The 12,633-nt window shown below is 32.4% G+C and overlaps 1 protein-coding gene across 4 annotated transcripts in view; it reads right to left on the bottom strand.

The window, feature by feature from the left end:
* Positions 1–3,952: 3,952 nt before the first annotated feature.
* Positions 3,953–12,633, bottom strand: part of LOC129798601 (cysteine and histidine-rich domain-containing protein morgana) — a 58,000-nt gene continuing 49,319 nt past the window's right edge. For 2 of the 4 annotated variants that reach the window (XM_055841822.1, XM_055841823.1), the window contains exons 4-5: positions 10,234–10,338; positions 3,953–4,410 (exon numbers count right to left, since the gene is read on the bottom strand). In XM_055841822.1, coding sequence (XP_055697797.1) covers positions 4,355–4,410; positions 10,234–10,338 — 161 coding nt within the window. In that variant the 3' untranslated portion in view covers positions 3,953–4,354. Of the gene's footprint in view, positions 4,411–9,893; positions 10,339–12,633 lie in introns of those variants that run through there. The other 2 variants (XM_055841824.1, XM_055841826.1) reach the window with 2 other exon arrangements.

Raw genomic sequence — 12,633 nt, 5'->3', positions numbered from 1 at the left:
GGTTTTCATAAAGTTGAAGTTATGTAACGTATGCAACAATATCCTTCATTCTGATATTCGAAATAAGGATGTTCGAAATTCGAAATATGAAAATTCGGGCACAGCCAGATTTTTCATCATGATGTAAGTAAGTAAACATGATGTAAGTCTTCATTTTGTTGTCAAGAAGACCAAATAAACAAAGCCTTTATATTTCTGTTTCATATTAAACCCCTTCATTATCATTATATTATAATAGCTTCCTACTGTGGTATTCGAAATTAAGTTTTAATTTTTCGAATAAAACTCTAACTGTGAGCAAACAAAATAACCTGTGAAATTCTTGTTAAAAAATATTGATTTTTGACTGAGTAGGGTGGAGTAACCACTTATCGCCACTTTTAGGAAAAAGTGAAATTAAGTGTATTATAACTTTTAACCCCTTATAATCAGATAACTCAAAGTTGACACAAAGTTACTTAGATATATTGGCTCTACACTCGTCAAAACAAAAGTTCTACAATTTCACGCGGGAGTACTTAAAAAACTTATTTTTATTAACAATGCAAAAACAACCAATTTCTTCGCCACTTTTTACCACTTTTCGCCAGTTCTGTAACCACTTCTCACCACCCATTTGGAAACGTTCAAACTCGATTATTTTGGGCAATATTATGCAAAGAATACATTCAGCATTTCTTTTTCCTCATGATCACCTTAATATTATCTCAATTTTTAATCTCAATTTAACATTATTTAATCTTGGCTTCTAGGACGTGTTATTACTCACATCAAATTATTTTTCTTCACTTTTATTTGAGAAATCAAATTATTAGAATGTTGCAGAAAGTAAACAAAGCAGATTTGATAACTGAGAATCATTGAAGTGAAGTTAGCGTCGCCTATTGAAAAGCAATGGCGACAGGTGGTGAATCAATTTTAGAATATTACTGCTTTCCGCCATAGCTCATTTTTACATAAAAATAATATAAAATGAAACATTAACTAACTAAATATAAATTTTATGTATTCATCGAATGTAATTAAATGTTCAATAGACAAATTATTTATTCAAAATCGGAAATTATGTTCGATAAAAGTCTCATGACACTTACTATATTTGGTAAGAAATATTGGATTCAATGCACTTGCTTAGAATATTCCTCTAAAAAATGCTTAAACATTTAAATTCAAAACAAAAAATTAGTGTTTTTGGACTATAAGTAACAACAGTATAGATACAAATCGCTAATTTATTTCACAAATAATGGAAAAAATACGATTTCAATATAAGTGGCGAAAAGTGAGGCACTGGCGACAAGTGGTGATTCCACCCTGATTGCAAAAAGATGGAGACCATGCGAAGATTAACGTTGACGAAAATCTCATGAATCCAAATGCGAGTTAAGCTAAAATCGGGAAATTGACCGGGAAGTGTTCCGCTCCCCTACCCGGAAGTTTATATTTCGGTTCAAAGAACTAAGGATTGTTGCTCAGAAGCCAGGAGGAAGTAGAAGAAAGCCTGAGATACAGGATTCAGGATTTTGACAAAAAAGATAGGAATACCTTGAAACTTAATTCATAAAATCAAGGGGAGGAATAGTTTCATAACCTAGTAAGCCGAAGCTGCGCTCCATCGGACCGATAAACAGCGTCAAGGAGCTAAAACAAAGTCGCGGAAACCCAATGATCATCTTTTCAAAAAAATTCTACAGCTGTGCGAAAGACATTCAACCCGTCCTTCACTCCGGAAGATTGAGAAACATTGGGGAATTTTGAAGACAAATCTTAGGAAAACTTGCCAGATTTAGAGAGGAACAGGAAGAAAGCCGTCCCAGACCATATGGAAACGGGCTTATCAAGTCCATAATGAAGGGAATTAAGAAGAAGATGGGAGAATTCGGCGAGAAGCCGTTGGATTAAAAACAAACCATAATCCTATAAAAATCAAAATAAAATTATCATTAAAAAAATACATTTGTTTTTTTTTCATATTATGTATACTGTGGTTAAGATGTGGGAGCAATTTTTCAATGACCAAAATTTATCGCATACACGCTTTAGATGACATTTTCGTAGGAAATTTATTCCTATACAACTTTGTAGAACGGCGTTTTCTCTATCTGAACGAGAAAAGTGCTTCTCAAATTATTTTCCAAAAGCTATTTCTGGCTAGAAAATTCTATTCAACCATTCTGAAAAGGCAAAAATGGCGAATTGAGCGAGATGAATTTGACGAAATCTGGCGAAAAAGTTGCCGAGTAAATGTCACTAAAGTTCAGGACAAAAATAATACAGAAAAATAATAGAAAGAAGTGTTTGGTTTTCTTTTTATACTAATATCTTAGATTCAGATATACATTGGCCTGTGCGTATTAATTATTGTTTTCGAATCTTCATTACCATTACTGCCTATAACAATAAGCGGCGACATATGGCAATGACGTTTCTTTTCGCTATGAGGCATCAGAAATTGTTTCGGTTTTTGTTACTTTTTGCCCCATAGCTTTTATTACTTTTTACCCCAAGTAGTCATTTTCAATAAATTGATTTCTGGAGAAAAGAATCTTTGGAAAATGCTAAAACAGATATCGGCTTCGTATTCAAAGAATGCAAATCATAAAAGAATATTCCATGAGTGCGTCAAGTTTGGAAAGAAAGTAGATAAAAATTAATATCTGCTGTAAGAAAAATATTTCAAAAATTCTAAATTCCTTGTTCGAGTTCTAAGAAACTTACGACATTGAAGAAAGTCTATGGAAAATTTTTAAGCCACTGTCTTTTTCATCTTGGAAGATATTGAATTTTGAAATATTCGACTTGTGACTTTTTGCCCCAGTCTCCACTAAGTTTTCTTCAAGTCGAAAGAGAATCTAAGTCATAAGGAATTTATCCAGGACAAGAGAAGAAACAAGTGGAAATTTTATGAGTGGTAAAAACCTTATCTAATTTAGTACATTTGGTCTTTCGAGCCGGATGTGTAATATTTTAAAATTCATTTATATCTATCGTCTTTATCAGCAGGGAAAAACTTGTTTGATCTCATCAATATTACATAGCAGTAAACTAAGACCCATATCACTTACTTTAAGGTAAATTCTTACTAATTAAGACAACTAAAATGAAATAAAATATTAGAAATGTATACATCCGATGGATTTGTTTCCGACATATATAATTTGAGAAGAATATTTTCTATTTTGCTCTGGAGGTTATTTAATGATATTAAGACGGCGGTGGACATGGTCATTACATTGCGCTTTTTAAGTTATTTTTGATAGATATTTAGAATCTCAATTCTTGTATTTAACTAAATCTTGTTTTATAATTTAGGGGATTGTGTCTTACCGCAGTCTTTATGATTAACCTTGCACAGCATATTGCAATGCGTTACGAACAATGCGATTTAAATTGAGACAAAAATAATACTGAAATAAATGCAAAAGAGTATTTACCATGATAATCTCTGTGGTATTTAGCCTCTAATGTGTATTAAGCGTGGAAAATATTGCTTTTATCACAGGTAGCTAATCTAACGAGGAAGCTCAACTCAAAGCAAATCTCACTCGATCCTCTTGTATAATTTTACGAGCAAATATGTGAGTACTGGAGGTTTTTGCTGACCAAAGACGGGGGCCTCTGACAAGAAGAACACCACAGTTGCTGATTCACCGAAGCAGATTGTGTCTATTTAACAGGGATTTCAAATTAACCAAAAATCACGATTAACATTGCAAGTTGCAGGCTATTCTAGTTCATTTTCTCGTTCAAATAGTACCCGCAGATGCACAAATCATCGAAGCGTTTTGCCTTATCAGGTAAATTGCCTAAGATATGAAATTGAGGAGGGAAAAAACAATTTGGGTTGGTTGTACAAGAATAAATAAAATTCAGAAATAAAAGTTTTGCACAATAGCAAATGACCTTTGTTGAAACTATTTCGCTAAGAGAAGACAAATAAAGAGTTTAATTAGTATCATTGACTTTTATTGAAAATTTTATAGTCTTTTATAATGATTTTTCAGTCTGCAACAGATGACATAATAATAATTCTGCAAATCAATCATCATTAGAACACAAAAGACAAATCATTCAATTTAGTCTCTTCTCATAATTATTTTTTAATGTTTTATCATTATTTACAAAACCTTCTGCACAATAATTTATAATTAATTAGAACACATCCTAATATAGGCTTAGAAGAATTCAGTGGTTTTTACACTATCACTTATTGTAATTAATAAATAATGTTTGTGGAAGAAATACAAGAATATCATTACAATATAAATTATAATAAGAGGATGAGGGGGAGGATTGGATGAGTTTTTAGAGCCAAATACTGAAAGAATGCATTAGAGATAGTTCCACAAGATCTTCACAAGAATCGATATCGGGTGTAAGGAAACTGTCGTGGGAAGCCAAAGAATGGCCCTGAAAGAAATATACAAGTCTTCTTAGAAGTTTTATTTACGCTTTGCCTATTTCTAAGTGGTGCATTAAATTGGATTTTGTGGAATGCAATCTTACCTAAAGAAGTTTTATTTACATAACAGACAGTTTATGTACAAAAAGCAGCATTGTTGAGGTAAGATGGAAGATTATTTACATGTTTTTAGATAATACACATCTTAGAAGCCAGAAGAACACAAATTACCTTTAAAACAAATTGTTAATTGATGTCTGAGCCAATTCTCACACTTTTCCTTAATTCAAAAGTCCAGTCACTTTAAAAAGCTTTTTTTTATCGCTTTTTGGGATTGCTTTATGTTGCTCTAACTCAATCAGAAAGCTATGTAAATAATCCACTAATTTCCAAATCGAATTAGGGGGAGAATACAGGGAGTTCCGGTTTAAGTGAAAACGGACTAAAAGAATTTGATATGAATTGCCTACTATTACTGTGTTATCACATTTGCACTTTAAAATTTTAATATGATTCACATTAATTGCCACTTGGTGAGAGTCTAAATGTGTAATTTGTGTGTTTGAATCATTTTATATTCAAAATTTGATCTATTTGTTGATAAAAAGGTAGACTTGGCCTGCAAAATTTGATATAAATTGATTTATAGCATTAATGCGAAAAATTAATGCGATTTTAAACTTATTTTTGCAGGCCAAGTCCACTTCTTTATCAATAAATAGAAAAATCCCAAATATTAAGTGACTCAAAGACACAAATAACATATTTGGACGCTCACAAGCGACAATTAATGTGAATCACATTAAAATTTTAATGTGCAAGTGTGATAACGCCGTTAGGACGTGTACACTGGCGCCGAAAATGTCTTGCATACATCACGGCGTTATCGTAAGTTACTCCAAAGATATCTCCTGTAGGTATGCAATTTTACTATGTCACTGGAGTTAATTCGCGGGTTTTTTCGGTCCCAAAAAATTCTTTCAAAGCGGGACTCCCTGTATTTTTAGAACATTTTGAAATTCTAAAGATCTGAAGCAATCATACCTAGCCATTTGTTTGAATGTACAACTTCTAGGATTCAAAAGGGGGGAGATAGCGATTTTGAGTATTTAGGGAACCCCCTACATATTCATGCTAGGAAACATTAGCCGTACTCACTATGGCGCTGTTATCTTGTAATATCGTTATTTCGTTATCTCGTTATGTTCTCGTAATGTATTTTATAAATGAAAAATTATAACAAGATAACAGATTACGGAGATTACGAGATAACAACGCCATAGTGAGTACGGCTATTAATTAAGTTATCTTAGTTCATGTAAATAAGTTCAATTAAAAAATAGGGAAAAAACATATTTCAAAGCTGCCCCAAAACTTCCCCCTTCTTTGCACTACTGATTTTTTTAGATATGAGAAATAGGAAGATAAAACTACCTCTGGTTGCGTCAGGGTTGTTTATCCTTCCAGGACAGGAAAAACACGGATATTTTTACCAAAGCTTTCGGCGCTACAACGCCTGTCCTGGAAGGATAAACAACCCTGACGCAACTGAAGTCCTATTTCTTTATTATGTTCCTATTTCCCATATCATTTCTCACGTCAGAACTTCTATAATAACGATTTTTTTAATTCTTGTATCCACTTTCATGTTAAATTTTAAGGGGAAGCATAGATCCCTGCCCTTGAAAAAATAGGCCACGCCTCTAATACGTTTAAGTACAAAAAAACTTGTTCTTTACGCATGTTCCTTTCAATCAAAAAGTATTAAAAAAATTTATCTTTTCCCGAACATATCTGTTAATACAATAATTTTCTCTAATTTGCAATAAATTTCCCATCTCGTGTTTTGACAATTTTCTGTTTTCAGGTAGTAAAAGTGAAGGCGTGGTCTATTATTTATGGAATATGTTTTGCAGACTAAATCAAATGTCAAATATTATCAAATCAAATATCAAATAATCAAAGTTTATTCAAATATTAAATCCTTTAATTAATTATGTTCAATTAATTATGGAAAATTAGAAAAATACGCACGAGTTACTTGAGACGAGGCGTGGCCTAAAAAACTTTATGGGCAGAGCTTATTTACAAATTCAAATACTGCGACAGAAAAATAATGAAAAGGCCAATACTAGGCAGTCAACTAAGTTGCATTCTTTACAAATGAATGGAGCTGGCGATTAATAGAGTGAGCAGACATGTCTAAAGCGCCTAACTAAAGGTACGTATATTTGATCGGATAGTTGTCTTTTGACAATTTTCAGTAACAATATTGACAGATATTGCAACTCCAAAAAATCCTAATAAAGATGTAAAGCACATCATTTGGTAAAAGATGCCTATAGCAAACATGCACCATCGAGAGAACTACCTGCGAAAATTTTAAATTCTTCAGAAATGATAGTTTTGATGCAGTGGACCGAAAGACCAAAAAATCATAGCGCCGATCTGTATGTTTTACTGGTTGAAAACGATAAAATTAGCTTCCGAAGACGTTAAACATGATTCGGCAAGGTGTTTTTAAGTGCTTACGAGCTATTGGAAAAATTGGTACCCAACGAGGTCTTCGAGAACCCACTTTCAAAAATTTGCTTCTTACGGTACAATAAAAGAAGTTTTCAGCATTGAATTGGCATAAGCGAAGAAAATGGATATGATTAGATCGATTAGAGTATTCAAAACCCAAAACCTTAGATCTGACAAATCATCAAAATCGGAAAGAAGACAATGCTGAGCATTAAGTGGGACTTCAGGGGAATCATGAATCATACTGAAACTGAGCAATACTGTGATGGACATCGATATCAATAACAATTGATCAGTTTGGACCATTCATTGCTGAAAAAAATTCTATAATCACTTATATGGTCCAAGAAAACATCAAAATACTGAATTGGGATATCCTACCGCCCCTTTGTATTCTCTAGATCCGGCCCCTTCTGATTACCATTTCTGAATCAACGGTTCCAAACCCAAATCCATGTTATCTTCGCGGTATATAATGCTGTCAGACAAATGTTAAAAATATGTTGCTAAGTAGCACCGATATTTTGAATAAATTATTTTTTGTATTTACTTGAAATTTTCCATATTTGATTGGTAAACAAAGAAAGCGCACTCGGATGAGGACCTAGTAAAATTCTGAAAAAAATAAAGTTCTACAAGTTTTGTGTCTCCTTAAATTATCGAAAAAACGATTTTTAGAATAACTGTACCAAATTTCGGTATAGACGCATGCAAGCACCAAAATCTTATGTTTAAAATATAATATTATATTTTCATTAAAAATTCAATTTTATGTTACTTCTTTTTAAGGAGTGTTGCTTGGAACCTTGTATGTAGTTTATCGTCTTTGTTTTCTCTAAAATCATCCTTATTACATTTCAAAAAGGATAAAAACTAACCTCTGGCTAAAGGTTTTTGAAGTTTATTAATTATTAATTATTAATTATTAAAGTTAATTTATGAGTTTGAAGCACTGAGAAAAAAAAGAGGGTGCGATTAACTTTTTTTCCTCATAACTTTAACACTTTTTAGGTGTAAAAATATATTAACATTTTTTAATGTTAATTTTACACCTTTTAAGGGTAAAATCAACATGAAAAAGGGTAACTTTAATCCCCAATACACCTAAAAAGGGTAATATTTACACCGTTTTCGGATCAATACCGCAGGGTAAAATTAACATTTCCGGAATGTTATTTTAACTTTTTCGGATTTCTCTCAGTGAGCCAACTCATAAATTGCTTCCAAACTCAGCTTACACTTCGAGTAACAAAAAAACTTTTTAGATGGAAATCTAGAATAGTTATCCCTCTTTACAAGGCACAGAGTCCTGTGTACAAAGCGCATCTCAATTGTGACATATATCGTGTAACACTCACGAGTACAGAAAAGTTTCCATACGAATCTGTATGTGAATGTGAGAAAGTGGTTTCAACTTTGAAATTCACTTTCCAGGGGGTAGGATAGACATAGCTTTGGGTAATATTTCGATTACCTTCACTGAGAGAAATCCGAAAAAGTTAAAATAATATTCCGGAAATGTTTATTTTACCCTGCAGTATTGATCCGAAATCTGTGTAATATTATGCTTTTTAGGTGTATTAGGGGTTAAAGTAACCCTTTTTCATGTTAATTTTACCCTTAAAAAAAGTGTAAAATTAACATTAAAAAATGTTGGATATATTTTTACACCTAAAAAGTGTTAAAGTTATGAGCAAAAAAAGATGATCACACCCCCATTTTTTTTCTCAGTGTTGATTCTCATAATTTACCGGAATTCTTCTAAAGTCATTTTCGCTTCATCTCATTCATAGAAGCGATATTTTTTGTTTCTTTTTTTGTATTATATAATTTTTAAAGTATGCAAAAAATCATGGAAATTTGAGGAACGAAAAAAGTGGCCGAAATTGCAAACTGACCGAAATTTGATACAGTTACCTTATGATTTTTTTTTAATTGAAACGGTCAGAGCATTAAGGGGCCTATCGTATATGCAATTCCCTAGTAAAATAGCTCACTCTTGCCCTGAGTAACACATTTTTTTTAATTGGATGTAGAACTGGCGTAATATGTATCGATAGAAGATTCTCCGGTGATGGCCAGTGGATTTGAAGTGACTTCACAAAGAAAAACACTTGTTCAATCTTGTCCAGAGCTTTCCTTGTAGCCACTGAAGAAGGTCCATATCCAGGACCGAAAGCTCTGGGCAAGATTGAAAAAGTGTTTTTCTTTGTGAAGTGACTTCAAATCCACTGGCCATCATCGGAGAGTCTTCTATCGACACAAGTGTTTTAAGTTTTTTTTACAGTACCAGCGCCTCAGTCCCATCAATATTAACCAATTTGGACAAAATAGGATTTACTTGAAATGATTTTAAATTCTCAATTAAACTTGCTTAAAGTGAGTCACGTTTAACTATTTTTTTCATTGATTTTGTTTAATTAGATTCGTGAATTTTAATTATAATGTATCTCTTTGAGCTTATTTTCAGGATATAAAGCTTTCAACTAACAAGTTCAAGCTTCTTGCGAAGTCTTTTCGATTTCACCACTCCCCCTTTGTCAATCAACTTCACAAATGAATCACACGCCATCGGAATCAGTTCAGCAATCAGCAATCAAACCATCAAGCATTTTCACACCAATTTTACACAGTTAACATATCAATGTTAAGATCCCATCAATCCAGTCAATTAAACAACAATTTCTCGCGGTCAAATTCAATATCTCCAATGTATCGTTGCTTTTTAATTGCAATTTTCTTGCAAATTATACCCCTTATTCACACACTTTATTATTTAAAAAACCATTTTATTGGTCGTATATGCCATTTTATATACAGAATTTCTGCAATACCGTCCCCCATGTTAAGCAAGAAACATCCATTTGTGCAAAAATCTTGATGAGTGCACCAATTTGCCGAGATGATGAACTTGTGCAAGAAAATGATGTTTTGGACAATATTTATGCATAATATATACAACAAGTTTATCCACATGTTAAAAAGGTTTTCATTTATTTACATTTTATACACAAATAAATAAAATTGTACACTTATTTGTAATTAAATATTTCTTACATCAGATTAACATAATTCAACCACATTCATTCAACAATTCCCATTCATCCATGGCGGTTCACGATTTTTTTCTCTTTCTCTCTTATGCTAGTTTTTTTTCTTCTTCTTTTTGCAAAATAAAAAGTTATTATGCAATAGAGATTACACTTAGCGATAAATTCCATCACTCTGTACAGAAAATTTACAATTAATTAGAAACAATTTATCGGGATTTGCTGGTTAAGGGGACACTCAAAATAGTTGCTTACTTTGGGGCGTCTGCGGTGGTACAAATCCATAGCCAGAGGCACCAACTATGACCCCACTGGACTCCACGGGAGCATTGGCTGGAGAGGGTGGGAAGACAACAGGGCCTAAGGGAAGAGGGATTCAAAGGAAAGTTTTGTCAAAGGGACATTACCCAAAATCGGATGATTCTTGTATTTCCTCCAACAAAAAAATCAATCATGGAAATTTTCTCTCAAAATGCATTTAAGGAAGTTGCGAAATGTTCTGAATTTGCTAACATTATGACAGTGATTTGCAAGAAAAATTTGAAAAATGAAAATATAATTTAGTGTGACTTGTATGTACAGATGCTTGCAGTCATATGATTAATGTTTAGCTCAAAGAACATAAATAGTTTACATTTATTATTTCCTATGTTGTCTCGAAGGGGTTCTAAAATGTCTAAATGGAGTGCCATGACCCTATTACACTCAAAGAAATCGCAAAAAAAATTGTTTGGTACACGATGTAAAAATATTAGAACAAATTCAAAATGTTGTAAGCCCACGAAAAAAAGTGTTTTACAACACCAAACAAGTGATAAAACTAATTGAAGCATTGCATCATAAGATCTTGACACCATATTGAGAGATCTCAAAGCAGGATGCAATAATTTTAGAGATGAAAACAATTTGAGTTTTTCAAATCTACAACAAAAAATGCGCTCAGTCGTGCTTTCGGCAATGGACAACAAAAAACAAAAGATTTGTAAAACGAAAGTCTGTTGCAGTTGAATTATGTAAGAAATGCCCTCGACCTTACGGAATAAATGATGAGCATTATTACAAGATAGTCTGCTGTTTGCATATTACATTTTTTTTCTGCTATCCCAAGAAATATTTGATGAATATAGTTTCTCTACTTCGATCCTTTACTAGTAGATCATTGAGACATATTTCATAAAAAGTATTAAATTCTGATACAGTACGACCCCGATATAGAATCAAACCCCTAAAAATTTTAAACACCGCGAAAAATTATGTAAAATTCCAGGGTTATTGTCAAACTTTTAAATTATTTTTGTTAAGTAAGAACCTGAGACAATTTCTAACGAAAGAAATAGTAAGTACAACAATTAATAACTTAGAATATTGCAGATACACATGAATTAAATGCCTTTACTCTATTAGAGTCGTACTGTTATTTTAAAGAATCCTCTTAAAAATTTTTTGATGGATCGCCGAGGTACATTTTTAAATCAAATTGATCCAAATTTTTGTGATTAAGATTCATGTGCAATATTCTGAGCAGAAATTGTTTATATATGTTACGTCTGAGATACAGACAGAGTAGCCCTATGCCTCAAACATACTAATCCCAAAGAAAATTGCCTCAATAGCTTGCATTTACCGTCTGAAACGTAACTGAAATTTTAAGAAAGGGCCTATGAGTGAAATCCACAAGGAACATATAGAGAAAAAATTAAATTGTCCGAAGCTTGAGCCGTCCGAAGGTACCGCGCTTTCGCCTACTCTTGAAGCGTTCTATCTACTTTATGCCTTATGGCTTTCTCTCCCGAAATATAGCCGTAACTGAAGATCTTATTTAAAAGGATTAAATTGATAAAAATTTTAAAAGTCTTACTGCATGGAATCCTTTACTTATATTACTAAAATAGTTCTGTAAAGAAGGATCAACTCTATTCAAGAACTTTGATGCAAAACATCTCTTTGGGTTTTATTCTTATGGAAGGATCTCCAGTAAACATACAAATCTTACTAGTAGAATATTTACGATAGATATTTTATAGATTAAAATCAAAAATAACACAGCGTAAATTAAAAAAAAAAGAACGAGAGAAAAATATGCCATTTCTTTCGAATTTTATTTAAGAGTTTATGTGGATTACAAAGACTAGAAAACAGCTATTTTTTAATTACGTTTTTCAGCATAATAAAAAGAAATTATTTCAAGCTCTTAAACACATTAAAGTATAACATTTAAACTATATTTTCTGAAATCTACATTTGAAAAAAATATAGAAATTCAGCCGTTTGGACTAGATTTTCGAATACCTTTAACACTAAACCTACCAAAACCCGGTCAAATTGACCGGTATTGAAAGAAATAGATTATCAAAGACTACACTATCGCCTCCTTTTAGTCTTGGATGTTGTCTTGGATGTAGTATAAAATCAGAAAAATGTTCTGCAGAGAACATTTGTCTTTGAGAACATTTGTATTTCTTTGCTCATCAAATACAGCACCCTGAAAAGTGCCAATTTTTTTTTCCTTGTTAAAACGCCCTAACATACATGTTATCAGAACATTCCAGGTGGCTACACGGTAAAAACTCTTGGACATGGACACTGACCAAAATATTGGAACAAGTTTTCCTTGGAACAATTTTTTTGGAATAAATTTGTACCTAGAGAAGATAT

The sequence above is a fragment of the Phlebotomus papatasi genome, chromosome 1, assembly GCF_024763615.1.
Source record: "Phlebotomus papatasi isolate M1 chromosome 1, Ppap_2.1, whole genome shotgun sequence".
NCBI lineage: Eukaryota > Metazoa > Arthropoda > Insecta > Diptera > Psychodidae > Phlebotomus > Phlebotomus papatasi.
Note: the sequence above shows the minus strand (reverse complement) of the source record. Positions and strands in the feature narration are given on the sequence as shown.